This window comes from Coffea eugenioides, chromosome 2, assembly GCF_003713205.1.
Source record: "Coffea eugenioides isolate CCC68of chromosome 2, Ceug_1.0, whole genome shotgun sequence".
In the NCBI taxonomy this organism is placed as follows: domain Eukaryota; kingdom Viridiplantae; phylum Streptophyta; class Magnoliopsida; order Gentianales; family Rubiaceae; genus Coffea; species Coffea eugenioides.
This window is the reverse complement of record NC_040036.1, coordinates 27345248-27365139: the sequence shown is the minus strand read 5'-3', so window position 1 is coordinate 27365139 and position 19892 is coordinate 27345248. Positions and strand designations below refer to the sequence as shown.

Sequence of the window (19892 nt, the reverse complement as noted above, 5' to 3'; positions counted from 1 at the left end):
TCGTACAACCAGGTTAGCTTTCTTTATTTTGTTCTATTCTTCTTTTACTCTTTTCTCTATGTTCTATGCTTTAATTTGTACCTCTTTGACGTTCATTTTCTGATGCATCGTTAGTTTCATCCTGCTCCAGTTCTACCTTTTATTGTTTGCCTGTTTCTGACCTTTAAACCCTTTTATGATCTTTATACATTCCATGTATACGTTATTCTGTTGTTCCTGATGCTGTTCCATTGCCAGTAAGAAAATGCCAACTTTTTGCACTGTAATTACCTGCCTGATTTTTTTCCCCTGTTAAATATTTGCTTTTTCCTCAACTGTTAGCCATTAGCTTCTTTTCATCTCTGCTATTTGTTTGATTTTTACTCGCTCTGCTTTTTGTCATTTTTTAGTTTACATTCTTTTTTTGCTGAGTTAGATGTTCCTTTCTTTATATAATCCTTCGGCGTTTTAGCACTCTTAGCGATCTTGAATGGATAGAAATGCTGTTCGCCGAAAAAAGTATGCAGAAATGCCACCGCTGAAAAAAAAAGAACTGCTTCAACGTCGAAGAGAAAATAGATCTGCCAAGAAAAAAGATACACGCTTACTCTCGCGTATTCGCAAGGTTCCCTTTGGTTATATAGAATCAGGTGTTTCTTTCCCTGATTCGAACCATGGAAACCTTGATAGTGCGAATCACCCTTCTCTGCATAGTAACGTGTTAGGAGGTGAAGTATTGAAGAGCGGTCATGACAGTGCCGATGTCATTACTGAGGCATTGCAATATATGTCCTCTCGCAACTCTGCTTCTTTTGTTCCTCATGTTGCCTTTCCTTCTACTGCTGAAATAGCAAGCCACATTCCAAATGCAACTCTTCTTGCAGGTATAGTCAGTAATGTCCTTCTTCCTTCTTATCCAATGGGTTGTTTTTTGACCGCCTTCACTCCCCTGCCTACTGGTTGCTGTTTTTACATTTCAATTCTATGTAAATGGATGGATCTTCATTTACAATCTGCAGAGCTTCCACCTGCTGCTAAGGCTGATCTTAGGAGCTGCAAAGGAAAATTCCTTCCAGAAAAAAGAAAAAATTTGAACCTCTCTTCTTCCACTATTGAGCCTGATTTTTGTCTGCCTAGGAGAAAAATTAGGACCTCCATACCTGTAGCGTTGCATGAACGTCCGAGCGATTGCTTTGATCATTCGGATTGTGTCATCCCAGGTACTAGCTCTGGCAAAGAAGATTTGCCTACGAGCTGTCTTTTTCAGAATACAGTAGAATATTGTTCTTCTGCCCATGTTTCTATGAATTGTGAAAATCTTTATCCCCTCGGAACTGCTGTTCATGCAGCCCCATTTCTGCACCAAAAAGACAAATCTTTTGAGAGGCACGATTCTATAACTAGATCTGCTTCCTCTGTTCCTGTGATCTCGGTTAACAGGACCAACAGTTCTTCTCATCTTTTTAGAAGCATTATGCAACCTTCCAGCATAGATAAAGATCCTGTACTTGCTCATCAGCTTTTTGAAAATGTTGTTACGTACTCTCCTTTGGCCAAGGTTTATATGCAACCTGGTCAGCTGCAATCTCCTTTCAATGATAAGCACCGACTATTTCATTCTGAGAAAAATATACCACCCTTTGAGAACCAACCTTTTGAAGCAGCTTCTACATCTCAAGGTATATTTTTTGAACAGCGGCTACTCTCAATGCAGCCCTTCTGAATATTCTTTACTTCTGACCACATCCAAATTATATTCATTCAAATGACATCAGCCTGTTTTGTTTAGCTTGTTTCTTTATACGCTTGCAGAAACCACCTCTGCTCAAGTGAGTCGCTCTATGGATACTGTTGAAAGAAATGATTCGGTCATGAATGCAGCGGAAATTGCCCGCTCTTCTGCTTTCCCATGTAGAGAGCAGCCTTTTACCCGAGAACGCTGTTCTCATCGCCGTGTGCCGAAGCAGGCTCCGGGTTGGCATTTTATTTCTCAGTAGCTATTTAGATGCCATTGCTAAATAACCTGATAAAGGCCCCCCTTAGATCGCTTCTCAATTGTAGCTTCGAAATAAATGCAGCTGCACCTAAAAAGAGGAGCCAGCGAATGAATGCAGCTGCACCTAAAAAGAGGAGGCAACGACGAATTTTCCCAATCAATGAAATCCCGCATGAAGCTTTGGCTCTTCCAGATGCTCCTAATTGTGAGCACTGTGGAGCCAAGAGGTTCCATTTAGAACCTCCTAACTTTTGCTGCTCTGGAGGAGAGATTTCTATAGTTGCTCCATCTATGCCTTACGATCTTAAGCGCTTATTTATCGAAAATGATGAGGAAAGCGCTCATTTCAGAAATAATGTGAGGACCTATAATAACAACTTAGGATTCACGTCCTTTGCTGCAAAATATGATCCAGAACTGACCAAGAACACAAAAGGTGTTTATACTTTTCGTGTTCAAGGTCAGGTCTACCATTTCCTTAATAGTTTACTCCAGTCAAGCGAAAAACCTTCAGGAATTCAGTTTTACTTTTTTGATTCTGATGAAGAATTAGCAAGGAGGGTTGGAAGTTCTGATAAGCTGCGTGAAAGTACTTTAAAATTACTTATGCGTATCCTCTCGAACAATCCTTATGCTAGATTCTTTAAGAATCTCAGAAATGTCCCAACCATTGAGAGCTATAAAATTGTTTTGAATTGCTATCCTGGTTTAGACCAGCGTGTGTATAATCTGCCTACGGCCTCTCAAGTTGCTGCCATATGGACTGAGGATGACGATGAATCAACAGATAAAAATGTTCATATTCAAGTTTATACCCACTCTAATACCAGCCATAGAATTAAGCATTACTATGGCTGTTATGATCCTTTGCAATACCCTATTCTCTTTCCTCAAGGTGAATGTGGATGGCACCATGGTGTTAAAAAACTTCACAAAAGAAAGAGAAATGCAGATTCTTGTGAGAATGATTTCAATGTCGACCCTTCCTCTGTTGATGACCCTTCGCATTTACTTGATTTGGAGCGTAGAGGCAAGTGGATTTCTTGCTGTCTATCACTATTAAGAGTAAGCATCATACACTTTTCTGAATTCGTTTGACATTTTCCCCTTGGTTCGTTATAGCTGTTGAACATGGAAAGAATGAAGAGGACACTGTATCAGCGAGAGAGTATTATTGTTATAGGTTTCAAATAAGAGAAGATGATGAGTCAATGTTGCTGCACTGTCTTAGACTTCTACAACAATTTTCAGTTGATTCATATGTGAAGATAGAAACTTCTAGACTGGACTTTCATAGACACCGACAAAATGTGGTTAGGTCAGAAATTCTTCAAGGGGTATTAGACAGTGTCTCTGTGGGCCAAACTGAAGGTTCTAAAGTTGGTCGTAGGATAGTGCTACCTGCTTCCTTTATAGGTGGTCCTAGAGACATGAGGCGCCGCTATCTTGATGCAATGGCACTCGTGCAAAAGTACGGAAAGCCGGACATTTTCCTTACCATGACCTGCAATCCGGCATGGAAAGAAATTCAGTGCAATTTGAAATATCATGAGAAGCCGCAGGATAGGCCTGATCTTTTAGCTAGAGTTTTTAGAGCTAAATTTGAGATGCTTAAGCATGAACTTTTGAATAAACAGATTTTTGGTGAAGTGGCAGCATGCGTCTATGTCATTGAGTTTCAAAAACGGGGATTTCCACATGCTCATTTGTTGCTCATTTTAAAGCCTCAATTTAAGTTGCTCAATCCGGAGTCCTATGACAAGGTAGTCTGCGCTGAATTACCTGATCGGTCTCAATATCCTCATCTCTACTCTCTTGTTGTAAAACATATGATCCATGGCCCCTGCGGAGATATGGATAAAAGTTGTCCTTGTATGAAAGACGGTTCTTGCAAGAATCGCTATCCAAAAAATTTCTGCCCTCATACGACCCATGGTGAAGATAGTTATCCATATTATAGGAGAAGGGATGATGGCAAAAAAGTGAAAGTTCGCAGATTCACCCTTGATAATAGGTGGGTTGTGCCTTACAACCCCTATCTTCTTGCTTTGTTCGATTGTCACATGAACGTGGAAATTTGTTCTACCATTAAATTGGTCAAGTACTTGTATAAGTATGTGTTCAAGGGGCATGATCAGGTTTCCTTTAGGATTATGACAGATGATAGTGCTACTGATACTGACGAGATTAAAGAGTTTCAAAAAGGCCGATACATTTCACCTCCAGAAGCTTTTTGGCGCATCTATGAGTTCCGCTTAAATGAGATGACCCCATCTGTTTATTCTCTCCAAGTTCACCTTCCGAATCAACAGCTTGTTTCCTTTCCAAAGAGCTCAGATTTGCTGCAGTTGTTAGCTAAAGTTGATTTTTCTAAAACCATGCTAACTGAGTTCTTCAAAATGAATGCAACCAACCCAACTGCTGAAAACCTTAAATGCTTTTATAAGGATTTCCCTCAGCATTTCGTTTGGTCTTCTAAGTATAGGCATTGGACAGAAAGAAAGCGTCGAAAGGTCATAGGTAGACTCGTCAGTGTTAATCCAAGAGAGGGAGAAAGGTACTATCTAAGGCTTCTCTTAAATCATATTCCAGGACCGCTATCATTCGATGATCTCTTGACTGTTCATGATCAAAAAATGGATTCGTTTAGGGAGGCTGCTTTGGCGCTTGGATTGTTGCAATCTGATACATATATAGAAGAAACACTTGATGAAGCTGCTGCATTTCAAATGCCATCCTCCCTCAGATTATTATTTGCTACTCTTCTGGTCTATTGTTCTCCAACTGATCCTGTGATGTTATGGAGAAAATTTGAATTGGACTTTTCTAAAGATTATGAGCGGCATAAACAATATCATGACTACTCTCCCGCTCAAATTAGGGGCCTGGTTCTGGCTGATATTAACAAATCACTTCAGCAGATGGGTACAAACATTGCTGCCTTTCAGTTACCATTAGATGATCTCGTTAGTGTAGAACAGGCTCACCTAACAAAGGAGATAGAAGCTGAAAGAAACATAGACATACTGCCTGAAGATCTATTAATGTCTTTGAAATTAAATTCCCAGCAAAAGTATGCTTATGACATCATCCTACAAGCATGCTTTGCTTCCCAAGGAAATTCTTTTTTCATTGATGGTCCTGGAGGTACCGGTAAAACCTTTTTATACCGGTCTCTGCTTGCTACTCTGAGCTCGCAGGGCTATATATCAATGTTAGGTCTCAAACTGTCCTGCTATCTTTATGGGACGATTTTCTGAACAATGAAGGCCAAGCTCTGTTGAACAACATGCAAAGCTATCCTGTAATTATTGGTCGAAGACTGAGAGTTAACAACTACAATGGTCTGTTCAAATGCTGTCTTTTTTGTATTATAACCTTTACTTCTAGCTCGGTATTCATTTTGTTCTTTATACTACAGGTGTTTCTCTCTCTACTTGGTTCGACTCTGCTTTGCTTGTTGATCCACCGATACAGGAAGCAAGACAACTCAAGAATTGGTGCAATGGCATTAACTGACATTTTCTTTTTGTACTTCAATGTCACTTATATTTTTACACCAACTGATATTTTCCTTACATCATCTTTTTTTTTGGTAGGGCAATGAGAAATGCAGAGTCAATTGCAGAGATCGTTGATGCAAAGAGCTACATTAAATACAATCCTGCACTTTCTTTAAAAAGAGACCAGAAAACTACTCTGATTTGCAATGTTACCCCATCACACAAGGTGATCAAATGATAACCTGTTTTATAATTTTATAACGTCGTATCTATTCAGTCTTTCACCTGATAAATGCCTATCTTTTAGACTGCTTGGGTCAAGGCAAATCTCTCCTTTGAACACATCTTCCAGAAATATTGGTACATGAGTTGTGCAAAATGTTACCGAGCTACAGCGGCAGATTATGGAATTGAATTTACTTGTAATTCATGCAAAGAAAAGGGACCTGCTATGCCTAGGTCCTGTATTACTAAATCACTGGCTTTAATTCTGCTACTTAATTTCTCTTAACCTTACTGTTACAGAGTGTATAGCCTAACAGCTTGTATACTTATTTTCAGATGCCGGTTTGACATTGAATTGAGCGATGACAGCGGAGCTATACCTGCTTCTATTTTTGGAGATCTAGCAGAAAATATTCTGACCTTTACTGGCCTTGAAGCAATGGATAACTTTAATCAGGTTATTTTAATTCATCGAATTTAATAATAAGTGCAATGTTTCCATGTCACCCTTATAGCTTCTTTGCTTCTTCCAGAATCTTGAGCTGCCACTTGAGTTTGTTCATGCGCAGCTTAAAACAAAGACATATCTGGTTCACATTAAGCCAGTCCAAACACAGCTCGCTGATGCCAGACAGCGTTATACAGTTCTATATTGCTCTGAACTTGAACCAAAAATTGCTCGTCCTCAGTTAACACATGAACCAGAATCTGTCTCTCTTTCAGCTGACCAGCAGACAGAAAATGAGCAGCTGTTGACACCAGGTTGATGAATATACCTGGAAGAATTGTGATGCATAACAAAAAGAATGAAAAGTGCTTAAAATCAAATTTCAGAGAACTTCTTGATGAGTAGGTGTGCCCACGCCTAACTCCAACCTTCTTGGCCGGACCTTCGGGATTATGTGCACGTAGAAAGCTTCCTAGAATGAGTGGAATAGCTAGCTTCAAACCAGGAAATCACAAGACTCGTGGGCCGCAGAGGTGCAGAGGATAAAAACTCTAATCCTACAAAACGTCAAGGACTTGGAAGCTTACTTTTCTTTTCAGCGGCCAATAGGAACAAAGCCAGAATCACGTATGAATTAGACTAGCTTGAGTTTCCTTTTTCTAGCGGTCAGACGTCTTCTTTTAGGAGGACAATTCCTATCTTTTTATTCGGACTCCTTAGCCGGCTTTTGGGAGAGGAGAAAAGGGATGAAAAAGCTTCGGTCAACCTTTTCTCAATGGCTTTGCACGGCTTGTTCTCCATTAATGGAGAACTAAGTTCTTATTTCTAGTCAATGGACAACTGAAGATTTGGTTCTGTAATTACTGTGAGATCGAATTTATTTTAATCGCTTCCTCATTTATTGGTATTTATATGATTCCTGCTTTTAATTGTTATAGCTCTTGTGTATGATTGATTAGTGCGCAATAATTAATTATTCATATAGGCTATTTTGCTAAATAGGGGTAATTGAATAATTGTTCGTTACCTCTATCCCAGTAGCAACTGGCGTAATTGGGTTTATGTCAGGGAAACATACGATCTAATTTAAACAAACCCTCTTAGCGTGTTTGTTAGTTAGGATTGGGCCTTTCTAATTCTTAATGCAATCTAGAAATTAAATCCTACGGTCGTACCTAGGGTTGTTTTTGGGTTAGAGAAATAGTTAATGGTCGTACCTTAGCTATCGATAAATTAAGGAAGGGTTGGTTGTTTATCGCGTGCATGACAATTATAACTAATCTATTAATAAATGTTGGAATTACCTTGAATCGATGATCAGTTGCATGAACCATTTCCGAAGTGTACTCTTGGCTAGAGTTTCTCTTAGTTATTTCTTTTAATTAATTATTTTCTGCATTTAATTTATTTAGTTAGCATTTAAGCCAAAACCCCCCATACTTTGGATTCTAGAAGAAACGAATTATCCCCAATCCCTGTGGATTCGACCCTACTCACCGCTATATACAAAATCTGTATTTTTCTCGAGTAGGTATTTATTATTGCACAGGTTCGACATCCTGTCACTAGCTATCTCCTTAAATCCATACCATAAGATTACATTAATCTATAGTATACGCCAATCACAAATATTTTTGTTAAAAGTATTTATTTGTATCATAATATATTTTTCAATTAATTTTTTATATTTTTAATTATATTTTTGTTTTGCACATATCACATCATAATTTTTTTAAACAATTTCCTATTCAAACCCATATAGTGTAAATTAATCAAACTAGTCTAAACACCCGTGCTACGCATAGTAGATCATATTTTTGGAAGAAATTATAATCGAGAGATGAATTTAAATAGAGTAAGAAATGTATGTAATTGTTTGTATAATTTAGGGCAAATGAAAATATAGTTAAAAAGTGAGATTTTGTAGCAATAGTTCAATATATGATAAAAACATTCCCATTATTTATAAACTACCATATTGATGGAAGTTGGATCCTAAAAAAAAAAAAGTAGAAATCTGTAGCATAAATTGGTACAGAAGGCAGAAAAGATCACAATCCTCACCAGGAGAAATGAGGGAATGAAGAACACTCCTCGGTGGTGATGGATGGATGAATATCTTTATTGAATCACAGAAAAGTACAATGAAGTAGTTTTCGTAGTGGATTCAGAAAGAATGAGAAAAATTGATAATAACCAATCCAACTCCTCTCATTCCTGGCCCATTTATACTTATGGCCTTCATAGAGCTTGTTACAATTTGATACCGCCAATTCTAACTAACTAACAAAGTCGGTTATAGATTGATGCCGCCAAATCTAACGAACTAACTAATCTGCTCCATACGTGATGCAGTTACTATATTACCCTTGCATGCTTATTTGCGCCGTATCATAAATTGAGCGCCATAAGGGTTCAATTAAATGTAACTGAATATAATTTGATAAGTAAATGATATACTTACAAATATTTTGTATTCGATTTGATAATCTTCTATGAAGGTGGGAACATTCTTCATACCAATCAACTCTGAGTACGAATGCTAGTATTGAGGTTTAATTAATTCTGTTGAAATTTGTGGAGTTCGTGCTATAAATGAGAATACATGATTTTTGCATAAATTAATGTGTTAGTCGAACAATGTACCTCAATTTTCCTAACAATTAAGAGCATATGGAATTCAAAATTATCATTTGTTTTAGAAAGTTTGTAAATAATATTGTATAAAAATATATACGTATAAATAATTTATACCTTCCCTTTTAAATCTCTAAGATAAGAAGCATTACACCGAAATATGAATCGTGCATGTCTGTCTTGAAGAGCAAGGTATAAATTACCACTAGAATCTCTAAATTGTATATTAACATTGTATCTGTTAAGAAGAAATTGTGATATACAATAAAAAATGTAATTAAAATTAAAGATATATGAAAATAATTACCTGATAAAAGTGTCAACTACATCATTATAATGATGAATACACACTATTTTTTAAAAATGAGATTGATATGATTGTCTACAATTTTTGCATAACTCATGAAACATATTGTCTATGTTAATGCTTTGAATGTAAGAAAGTATCCAAAAATATTTAACCTAAAACCATTCAAAAAACGTATAGATTACAATTATTAATTCAAAATAATATGTAGATAATTGTTCATTAATTAATAAATTGAGAGAATTTTTAACGTAGATGTGATTGCAAATTAAGTTGAGGGTTGAGATCGATACCAGAAAGAAGTTGAAAGAGATGACAAATTGCGGTTTTTAGTGAAATTATTTTTTTTATCTCTTATTATTAGGTTGGAGGAGTTTTAATCGGAGTGGAATTGCTAATTGGAGACGTATTAATTGGAGTGGAAAGGTGTGTGTAGAGAGGAGTGTTAGTTGGAGTAGAATTCTTATTTGGTGAAAACATGATTATGTGTTTCAAATATGGACATGATATATTTTATGAAATAAATTAAATGTAAAATATTAAAAAAATGGAATTGAAAGTGGAAAGATGTGTTGAGACTTGTTACTAAAATGCCCTTCTCAAATTTATATAGATATAGATTAGTCTTTATCTCACTAAAATTAAAAAAGAATAGACATTTTTTTTTTGTTCTCTTCTCAATTCAATCAATTTGGTCACATTCCCATTCCCACGTTTTCCTCCAAAAAGGCAAGAGCAAACATCATCGTGTCCTAATCCCCAAACTAAACCCCTACTTTCTCCTTTTCTCTCTCACCAACTCCGGCGCACACCACCACCGCTGCCACCATGCAAGCTGCTCTATTAACCCCGCCAACCACCCCAACACCTGCTCCCTTCGGAACCCACATCCCAAAATTCAATCTTTTACCTAAAAGGGTTCCCAACTTCACCATCCAAGCATCCACGACTCAGACTGAACGACCACCTCCGCCACCACAAACTACCGCTTTATTGGAGAAGCTGAACAAATACAGCTCAAGAATCACTGAACCCAAGTCCCAAGGGGGCTCACAGGCAGTTCTTTATGGAGTAGGATTGACAGATGATGACTTGCATAAGCCTCAAATTGGAATATCATCAGTTTGGTATGAAGGGAATACATGCAACATGCATTTGTTGAAACTTGCTGAAGCTGTTAAAGAAGGAGTTAAAGAGGCTGGAATGGTGGGATTTAGGTTCAATACTATTGGAGTTAGTGATGCCATTTCTATGGGGACTAGAGGAATGTGCTATAGTTTGCAGTCAAGGGATTTGATTGCTGATAGTATTGAGACTGTTATGGCTGCGCAGTGGTATGATGGAAACATTTCCCTACCGGGTTGTGATAAAAATGTAAGGCCTTACATCTTTTTCCGCTGTAACGCCTTTTTTCTATGAAATGTGGTCAGCATTTTTAGGTAAAGATTTGAGCGTTTCAATGCTATTTCATTGTTGCATTAACCTTTGTAGAGAGGGATTAATCGTTTGTATAGAAGTTGTGATTTTTGGAATTTTTGGGTCTTTTTGGGTCTTCTATATGGAGGATCATTTTCTCATTTTGGAACTATTACCTTGAATTTTCAGATGGAGAACTTATCCTAGTTGCTATATTGTTAGCATGCGAGGGCTGATATTCGCTTTTGATGTTGATTAACTTTTTAAAGGGACAGATTAGTATAATATTGCAACTTGCTCGAACTTTTGATGAGTGTTGCATTGGAAGCTTGAGCTTTGATGAGAGACTTTAACAATTAATGTAAAAGTCTCGATTATTGAATTATTCATGGTTTTTCTGTACAGAGGGGTAAGTAGTTCTCCTTTTGGAACTCACGTGTTGATTTTCCAGCAATGGGTAGTCATTTTAGTTAGCAACACTAGTCTGCGAGGTCTTATCTTAAATTGTTTGAATTTAACTTTTCAGTGGGACAGATTAGCTTAATTTCAAATACTCAATAACCTTCTCTTTTAAATTGTCAATGTTCTTCAACCTGCCTTCTGTTCTGAGCAAATCCTTTCACTAGTGTAGTGGTACCAGAATGTGATTTAGGAATACAATCATTTCTAGTTGTCTTGTTTTTCATTTTTTTTTAATTTTATTATAAGAGGTACTTGAATTTATGAATGTCAACGCAGATGCTATCTCTTTGTGGATTTTTTTGTTGGTGAATGAAGAATCAGATTTTCTGAGCCTGAAGGCCATTAAGAATTATTTCTGAAAGTGGAAGGAAAAATCTTTATGTTTTTTAGCATGATGGGATATGACATTTTTGGAGATTGAATACTTTGTCTGATAAACTTAGCCATGCTTGGATTGCTTGTTTCTGTCGGAAAATATTGTCGTTTTCCGTGATCACATTTCCCTATCACCTTTTTCCTATCACCTTTTTCCTTCACATATATCAAATCGCTACAGTAATTTTTCCATGAAAAATGACGGAAAATGCAATCCAAACACAATTAGTACTCAAGCAGACAGATAAATGATAGGCTTCTTTGCACCTTTTCAACTTAATAGAAGGAAATATGTAGACATTGCATTTTTTTTCTTTATTGGTTGTCCCTTCCCCAATATGTTTTACAACTTCCGCTGGCTACCTCCAGAAAGCATGGTTTGAGAATTTTAAGCATTTACTTGTTGGAGGAAATGATTCATTGCAAAAAGTCCTCTAGTTGTAGCACACTTTGAAATGCTGAATCAATTTGAGCTCATGATGGTCAAGTAATATAAAAATCATGGCCTCAGACTCAAAATACAGAAAGTTTTGAACTTTGATTGTTTAATTTTCTAGAGACTTTTTGCATGTTAAGAGTGATACTTTTGTAATTTTGAGCATTAGAACTCGCCATTTCCTTGATTTTTGTGGGATATACTTTTGTCTGCCGAATAAATTTGCCATAGTTGTCTCCTGTCTTTTGCCTTCTATGTATCTATGGTACTAGTACATTGGAAATTCATTCTAGGAGAGTCAAATTTTTTAAGTTATTTATAGATGAAGTACTACTGAAACAAATCTCAAAGTGAAATGAATTCAGTTTAGTGTTATTAATGCTGCAGATGCCCGGTACAATTATGGCAATGGGACGGCTAAATCGGCCAAGCATTATGGTTTATGGGGGAAGCATAAAGGTTAGTTTTATTTAGCTCTGTTTAATACTCTTAACTATTCTTTCCATTCTTAGTTAAAAACAGAAGCTTGTTAAGGATCCTGTGGTGCTTTTCCAAATCATCTAGTAAAACTTCAAGCAAGAAGCTCCTGGGCCTTTCTCTTTTTTCTTTTGCAAATTTTTATGTCGTGGACCATCATTGAGATTAATATCTAGATTATGTCTTCTGGGAATCACATGGATGGTTATTTAAGAGTTTACCTGGTGAAGTTGACAGCAAGGGACATGGAGTCTAAAAGTCTAGAAGATGATGCAAAAAACAATACTACCAAGTAGGATATTTGGTCAGTACTCTATATTGTGTGAATATCCAATGTTGGCATTATACCTTGAGATATCCACTCTTTAATTGTAAAAGCTGAAAAAGTCTGCAGATAGTGTCAGGATCAAAGTCATTACTCTGTTTTTTAGCATATAAACAAATAAGCTGTTGAACTGGTTGTTGTATCTGTTATGCAGGCTATAATTCTTAAATAAAATGCCTGTGAATCATGCTTTTGCTTCAGGATGTATTGCTTAAAGTTTCTTTTTCTGTTTTCCTTCTGTAGCCTGGACATTTTCAAGGCCATACATACGACATAATATCTGCCTTCCAGGTATGCATGCTGCATTGCAGTGTTGCTGATGTTTTGCTTATCTTTTGATTTGGGTAGGTGGTTTTTCTTGCTTTCCTATGTTCTGTCCTCACCCATCCCCCCTTCCTGGTTTCCTGTGTCCTTTCTGCTTGTTAGAGTGCTTTTTGCTTTTTCATACAGGCTTACTGATGGACAATGTCAACTATAATTTTCCTTGGATAATTTGAGTTAGTTCATAGCTGAACTAAATTTAGTTTTCCTTGGATAATTTTAGTTAGTTTTCATACAACTGAAAGTTGAGGTTTAGAAAACAAAATAACTTTGTAAATATTTTTCTATTTTTCTTGTTTTAGAAGATTTCAAATAATGGAAGCAGATGAAGAATAGTGAAGTTGCCCTCATTCTTCCTTTAATTTCCATCTAGTGCAGATAAATAGGGTCTACGTGCCAGAACACAATCTTATGCAAGCTGATTTGGAGGATTTGTTTGGGGTTGAACTAATTTGCTACTCCTGCAAAAGCTTATACAATTCCTTCTTTTAATTAAAATTACTGGGAACGACTTCAGCTAATCCTTGTCTGGGGAGCATGTAGTTTAGTTGTCCTCCTGTTTCTCTATTTTCTGTCTTCTCTTACTAATGATTGATAATTTCTATATCCGTAAATACTTGGATTCCATGAATCTTGTCATAATTCTTGCTGTAGGCTTATGGGGAGTATGTCAGTGGTTCTGTCAGTGATGAACAGAGGATGAATGTAGTTCGCAATTCATGTCCTGGAGCTGGTGCCTGTGGTGGAATGTATACTGCCAACACCATGGCATCTGCCATTGAGACTATGGGAATGTCCCTTCCTTACAGGTAGAGAATTTAATAAATTCTTCTCCCATCTTTGATTCAGGTTACTCGGGTTGTATTGTTCTTAGCCTAGATGCTATTATGTGACGCTGTTATGTTCTTTATTCAACAAGCTCTTCAACACCTGCTGAAGACCCACTCAAGTTGGATGAGTGCCGCCTTGCTGGAAAATATCTTTTAGACTTGATAAAGATGGACCTGAAACCACAAGATATTATCACTCCAAAATCACTACATAATGCAATGGTGATGGTCATGGCATTGGGGGGATCCACAAATGCTGTTTTGCATTTGATTGCTATTGCAAGGTGAGATGCTGGATGCTAGCCTTTCTTCTTACCAGTTAATGGAAAGTAACACATGGTAGATGCTGGCAGGTCTGTTGGTTTGCTGTTGACTCTTGATGACTTCCAAAAAGTCAGTGACAAGGTTCCATTCCTCGCGGATCTAAAGCCAAGTGGCAAATATGTCATGGAGGATGTCCACAGGGTTTGTATACTTTTGTGGGTGACTATTTTGCTCCAGTTTTCGTCTTTATGATGTTACTGTACGAATTACTTTCTCATTGAACATTTTGTAGATTGGAGGTACACCTGCAATCATCAGATACCTATTAGAGCTTGGATTTCTGGATGGGGATTGTATCACTGGTATGCTTATTGTCATTTTTTTAGGTGTTGGGAACTGGTAGCAGGGGAAAATTTCTAATTCTCCTTCAAAGCTCTCTTTCATTTCCAGTTCTTTCTTTAATTCTGCTTTATAGGTTGAAATGTGCATTCCACCCTTATTGTGGCTTTAAATTTCTTAAAAGTTGATTTGGTGTTCTTCAGTCTTTTATGCCTGTTTTTTGTGTAGTGACTGGAAAGACTTTGGCTGAAAATGCAAAACTGTTCCCATCTTTGTCTGAGGGTCAGGTAAATTCCTGTCAGCAGAAGATAATGTCAATCTGTGGCAAAGATGTATTGTTATTATCTGTTGGTTTTGTTAGAAGCAAAATTAAGGCCATCTTTCTTTTCACAGCAAATTATAAGACCATTGGCAAACCCCATCAAACAAACTGGTCACATCCAAATATTATATGGGAATATTGCACCTGAGGGTTCTGTGGCAAAAATTACAGGAAAAGAAGGGCTTTATTTTTCAGGTGAGCTGTGTTGCAACCATAATATTCCTTTTGATGAAATCTATACCTTTTCTTCTGAACATATCTACCATGCTAAAGAGAAAATTGTTATGCATTTATCTATCAGGTCCAGCTCTTGTCTTTGAAGGAGAGGAATCTATGCTCCAGGCTATCTCAGAAAATCCTGCAAGTTTTAAGGTGAGGTCTCTACTTGTGTGACTTCTGTTTTTTACCGTGTACTTGCTTTTTAGGAGTAGGAGACAGGACAAAAGATCTGTCTACGGAAGGTGTAATGCTTAGCCCCTGCTTTAATTGCTGATGGCCTATTTATTCCTTCCTGTTACTGATTGATTATGTTATTAAACTTCAAAGACTGGGTTTTGCTAGATTTTGGTCTAGTTTCATAGTCAATTTTTTTGGCATTTAAAACGGCTCCACAAGTTCTGTATTGGAAGTTAGCCAATTCAAAAAGTAAAATTCTTTAAAAACCCCTTAATACTTTTTTTCTTTCTTTCTTCATATAGGGACCTAGTAACTTATTGTTATTCAAGGGTACATGGCATTATTGTGTTTTGCCGCAAACATGATTTTTGGTTCATTTTAAGATCTCATGCCTGCCGCTATTTTTGAGGAAAACAAACTGAATATTTTTCATGGCATTTCACTCTCTGTTTCCTGTGTAGTTGTTAAACTGTACACTTTCTCAGCCCATTTGTGTACAATTATATGCTATTTATCTTGAATGTGCACCTCTTTGCCTCTCATATACAATTTCAAGCGGGGACGGAACCATATTTGAATCTTTTTCTCATATATTTGACAGAAAACTCTTGAGTTCTTAATAAATGATTCCCCTTTTCCACTTTGGATTCTTTCTCCTTTGATGCTTTCCCAATATTTGTCTCTATTTAAGCTGATACCAGTAGGCAGTATCCTCTGATTTGAATGATTGCTTACGTTTATGTTTTCATCACATCTAAGAGAACAATAAGCAGACCTGTATTTTTTTTTTCAAGCTTGATTGGTTTTATTTTCAAGCCACACTGAACAACATTTAACCTTGCAACTTTGAGTAAAGCCTGATTGGCTTTTTCTCTTACCTTCTCCTGTAACTTCCTATGGCTTATTGTGCCATGGTCCAGGTTCATAAGTTAATTAGTGCTAAATAAGTTGAAGAAAGATTGATCTCTTTGTAGTTTAGTGGAAAAATGAACCTTTTTGAGCCAAGTTGTACTTGAAATGTGAGCAGCTTGCTCAATAATCTTAGCTGCTCCTACTTTCTCTCCTCTTTATACTTCAGGAAGTAAACTGTTATAATTAAACGTATCTTTTTGGTATGATATATTGACTAGCTTTGATTGGAATATTCTTTTATGTTTTTTTATATATTTCTCATCTTCCAGGGGAAAGTAGTAGTTATTAGAGGAGAGGGGCCTAAGGGTGGCCCAGGCATGCCTGAAATGCTTACACCAACTAGTGCAATAATGGGTGCAGGTCTTGGAAAGGTGTGCTATCCTCTGATTACAGTTACAATTGGCTACTTGGGTTCATGTATTCCTTGTATGATGTCAGCATATACTGGGGATGGAACGGGAAGTTCTGCAAAACGTTTATTTGTTGTCTTGAAACTTTTGTTCAAATGTTTTTCTGGTTTAGCTGTGTCTAGACCTGAAATGATAGTGGTGGCAACTTTTTACGCTAAACAAAATTTGTGGCTCAATTTAAATACTGCAGGATGTTGCACTGCTGACTGATGGAAGATTTTCTGGAGGCTCACATGGATATGTCGTTGGACACATTTGTCCAGAAGCACAGGTATACTGGTTTTGTGTCTAAAATGTGTTGAAGGAATAATGGAGGTCATGAATAATTAAAGAAAGCAAGGAACGAGTCAGAAAATACTAATAGATAACATTGATGTACTGTTGCTCTTGGCTCAAATTGTCAATGTGCAGAACTTGTATCTGGTTACCTTTATGCAAATGATCAAGTTGTGTCAGCCCTTTTATTCTGCAGTTCAAACTTGTCTTCTCTTCTGTTGACCATCTTCTTCATCACATTGCTCCAAGGACATCATAAATACACCTTGAAGTTGTAAAAGAGATGGGTTTCCTTGATGCGCACTTGGTTAAGCAGTGCTGTTCTCATTTATAAAAAAAATAACAATTTGACATTTCTGTATTATGATTTTTGCTTTGCATTCCTTGCACTTTAATTGACTAACTTATGCAAGAGTTAAGATAATTCAGAGCCTTAGTTTGGCAGGCATTGAAGATAAATACATGTATATTCTTGTTTAACAATTTGAACTGAGAGGACCTAAGTTAGGAACTCGTCAATAGTTAATGTTGCATCAGTATCTGACCATGTCACAGCTGCATACCAATCAAAAGATAGTTGTGGCTACTTGACGTTGGTTTAGACAAGCCATGGAGGAGGGATAAGATGCTTGGTGTTTTCATGCATGCTATGTGTGGATTTTAATCAAATTTTGCATCCACAGATGATGTTGTTGAAGAAGAGGAAACCGACCTTTGTTCCTCTGCAGATCCTTTAAAAACTCTGCCGGTTTAAAGATAAATAAATGAATAACGTGATTAAGAAGAACTAACTTTTTATTGTTTTGAAGAGAACGCATTCTAAACAAACCTAACCCATTCCCCCTTCCCTTCCCTTCCCTTCCCTTCCCTTCCCTGCCTCCTCAAGTGAACTTCAATGTTTGGTAGTTTCGTGATGCAAGAATGGTACTCCAAATATGATAGGTTGGTTAGTGCTGCAACTAAGCTTTTGATAGGGTTCTTTCTGCCGAAATGTCAGGCAAATGGACATGTATCGTATGAAGTCTATTTTAGCAAAATCTTTGTTCTTTAACTGAGTGGAATGCACCTCACTTGCAGGAAGGTGGTCCAATTGGTCTTGTAGAAAATGGGGACATCATTACCATAGACATCCAAAAACGGAGGATGGATGTTGATTTAACAGATACCGAGTTAGATGAGAGAAGAAAGAAATGGAGACCCCCAATGTATAAGGCCGACCGAGGGGTACTTTACAAGGTATGCAGTTTTCCTTGTATCCTTTGATTGAGTTGATTTCTTTCTACCAGACAAAGATTTGAGACTCGAATCTTATGCCATTTTGTCCTGGTGCCAGTACATCAAGAATGTGCAATCAGCTTCAAGGGGATGTATCACTGATGAATAATACTAGATGCTACGTGTGTTAAGAAGGCAAATATGCAATGGCCAATATCCTGCATGCATCAATTGGGTAAACATTGCTCGGCTCTTTAGGGAAAGCTACAAAGGGACCGCTCAAAATTCTCTCCTAGTTTTAGTTCCTGTAATATGTTGTGTGGGAATGATTTGATCTGTTTTTGTTTCTTTCTTTTTCCTCCTTGTAGCTTCGGAGTATGATTGAATTGTTCACCTGCACACGTGAATGTAACCATTTTTTTGATATTGGCTCACCTTGGATGATTGTAAGTTTGTAACTACTCTGTTGGTAGTTGAATACTACATAACACGTATAATGGTGTTCTCCAAGACATAATTATGCTTTCTACAAAAGATGCAATCCAAACAGTTGCCCTTGTCAAGCAGATTTCTAAGATAAGTAGAATTAGTATGCTCTGTGAAAAGTGACTCAAGCATTATTGAAGTAGTAATTATACAATCCAAGAGGGGACCTAATTAACAAACAACCGATAAAAATCATAATAAGGTAGCAATATAACACAAGAAAGAAAGTGAAAAAGATAAATGGTACATGCATTGTTGGTTAAAATAAGGGTTAACCAAATGAATGTTTGTAGGTCTCTGATCGATACCTGTGTGCTATCTCGCTGTGTATTTTTAGGGCAAGGCTCTATATAATTTTAGGGGATTAGTCTATCTCGCTGTGTATTTTTAGGGCAAGGCTCTATATAATTTTAGGGGATTAGTCTGATCGAAAGGTTGGGATATCCTAAGTAAAAAAATAAATAAATAAATTTCTGCAGAAGAATAGACAAACCAATAGGGGCTTTTCTCTGTTGCTTTAGATTTTGCAAAGCGTAGTTTAATCAGAATGAGCAAAAGCTATTCCTTCATAGATTTTAAAATTTAATTTTTTGGGTCTTTTAAAAGCATTCTAAAATCTAGGTTTAAAAACAAATAATAGCATCAAACAAACTGATTTCGGAGTACTAGAAGTTAAAATCAAAGTGAAATAATAGAATAAGAACACCTGTGAAAAGCCCTTCGAATAAAAACTTGTCTTTTGAATCACACAATAAAATCACAATAAAATCGGTTGCATACTAGTTAATAACAGATAACGTTATTGGTAGTTTGTCACTTCACATTTTAAAATGACACTTTATTTTATTCATGTGCTTTTACAGCCAAAAAAAAAAAAGAAAAGAAAAGAAAAGAAAAGGACGTAGTGTTATTAGTAATAATTGGAGTGCCATGAATAATGGTCAAACAAATATATAAGGGAACAATTGTTGGTGTTTTTGTAATAACGTGTTTGGACGGGTTTGTTTGGATAGTGTATTATTTGAAATATTATTTGGAATAATTACTGTAGCACTTTTTGTGATGTGATGTATGTGAGATAAAAAAGTGATTGGAAATATAAAAAGGCAGGTTGGGAAATGTGTTTGTGATGCAAGCAAAATATTATTTGAAATAATTGAGGTATACAAACACTCCCGATCTCAAATAATATTTCGCTTGCATCATAAACACATTTCCCAACCCATTTTTTTATATTCCCAACCACCTTTTTATCTTACATACATCACATCACAAAAAGTGTTACAGTAATTATTTCAAATAATACCCTATCCAAACAAACTTAATTAATTATTATTATTATAAAAGCTACTTGGAAGTCAAATGGTTGGCTTGTTTATGCCAAAAACAACCTAATTCTGCTATTGAGAACCAACTATTTATGGCCCTAATGCTAATAGTACTTAGTAGTTAATAACTTCTAGTTATTTGTGTTGTGATCATTAATTCACAATAGCTAGGTCAGTAATTACCTAGGTAAGCAGCCAAGTAGCCTA

General features: G+C 36.5%; 1 protein-coding gene across 2 annotated transcripts; it reads left to right on the top strand.

Annotated features, from left to right (window-relative positions):
* Positions 1 to 9837: 9837 nt before the first annotated feature.
* On the top strand, positions 9838 to 18413 carry LOC113763948 (dihydroxy-acid dehydratase, chloroplastic-like). 2 transcript variants are annotated; one of them, XM_027307949.1, is made up of 14 exons: positions 9838 to 10469; positions 12172 to 12243; positions 12830 to 12877; positions 13562 to 13716; positions 13827 to 14021; positions 14091 to 14202; positions 14294 to 14363; positions 14569 to 14627; positions 14734 to 14857; positions 14964 to 15034; positions 16240 to 16341; positions 16571 to 16651; positions 17734 to 17892; positions 17990 to 18413. In XM_027307949.1, exons 1-14 carry the CDS (start codon positions 9924 to 9926, stop codon positions 18038 to 18040), a joined length of 1845 nt encoding a protein of 614 aa, XP_027163750.1. In that variant the 5' UTR covers positions 9838 to 9923; the 3' UTR covers positions 18041 to 18413. The 2 variants fall into 2 exon arrangements, 1 of the variants encoding a protein (XP_027163750.1); XR_003467427.1 differs by lacking the exon at positions 17990 to 18413 and having other exon boundaries at positions 16331 to 16341; positions 17734 to 17819.
* The last annotated feature ends 1479 nt before the right edge of the window (positions 18414 to 19892 follow it).

What these genes read in the sequence shown, in the direction of transcription:
- LOC113763948 (XM_027307949.1), top strand. Translation starts at nt 9,924, where the DNA reads ATGCAAGCTGCTCTATTAACCCCGCCAACCACCCCAACACCTGCTCCC. An exon ending in TCATGGAGGATGTCCACAGG is followed by an intron (nt 14,203 to 14,293) that starts GTTTGTATACTT and finishes AACATTTTGTAG; the next exon opens with ATTGGAGGTACACCTGCAAT. An exon ending in TGGGTGCAGGTCTTGGAAAG is followed by an intron (nt 16,342 to 16,570) that starts GTGTGCTATCCT and finishes TAAATACTGCAG; the next exon opens with GATGTTGCACTGCTGACTGA.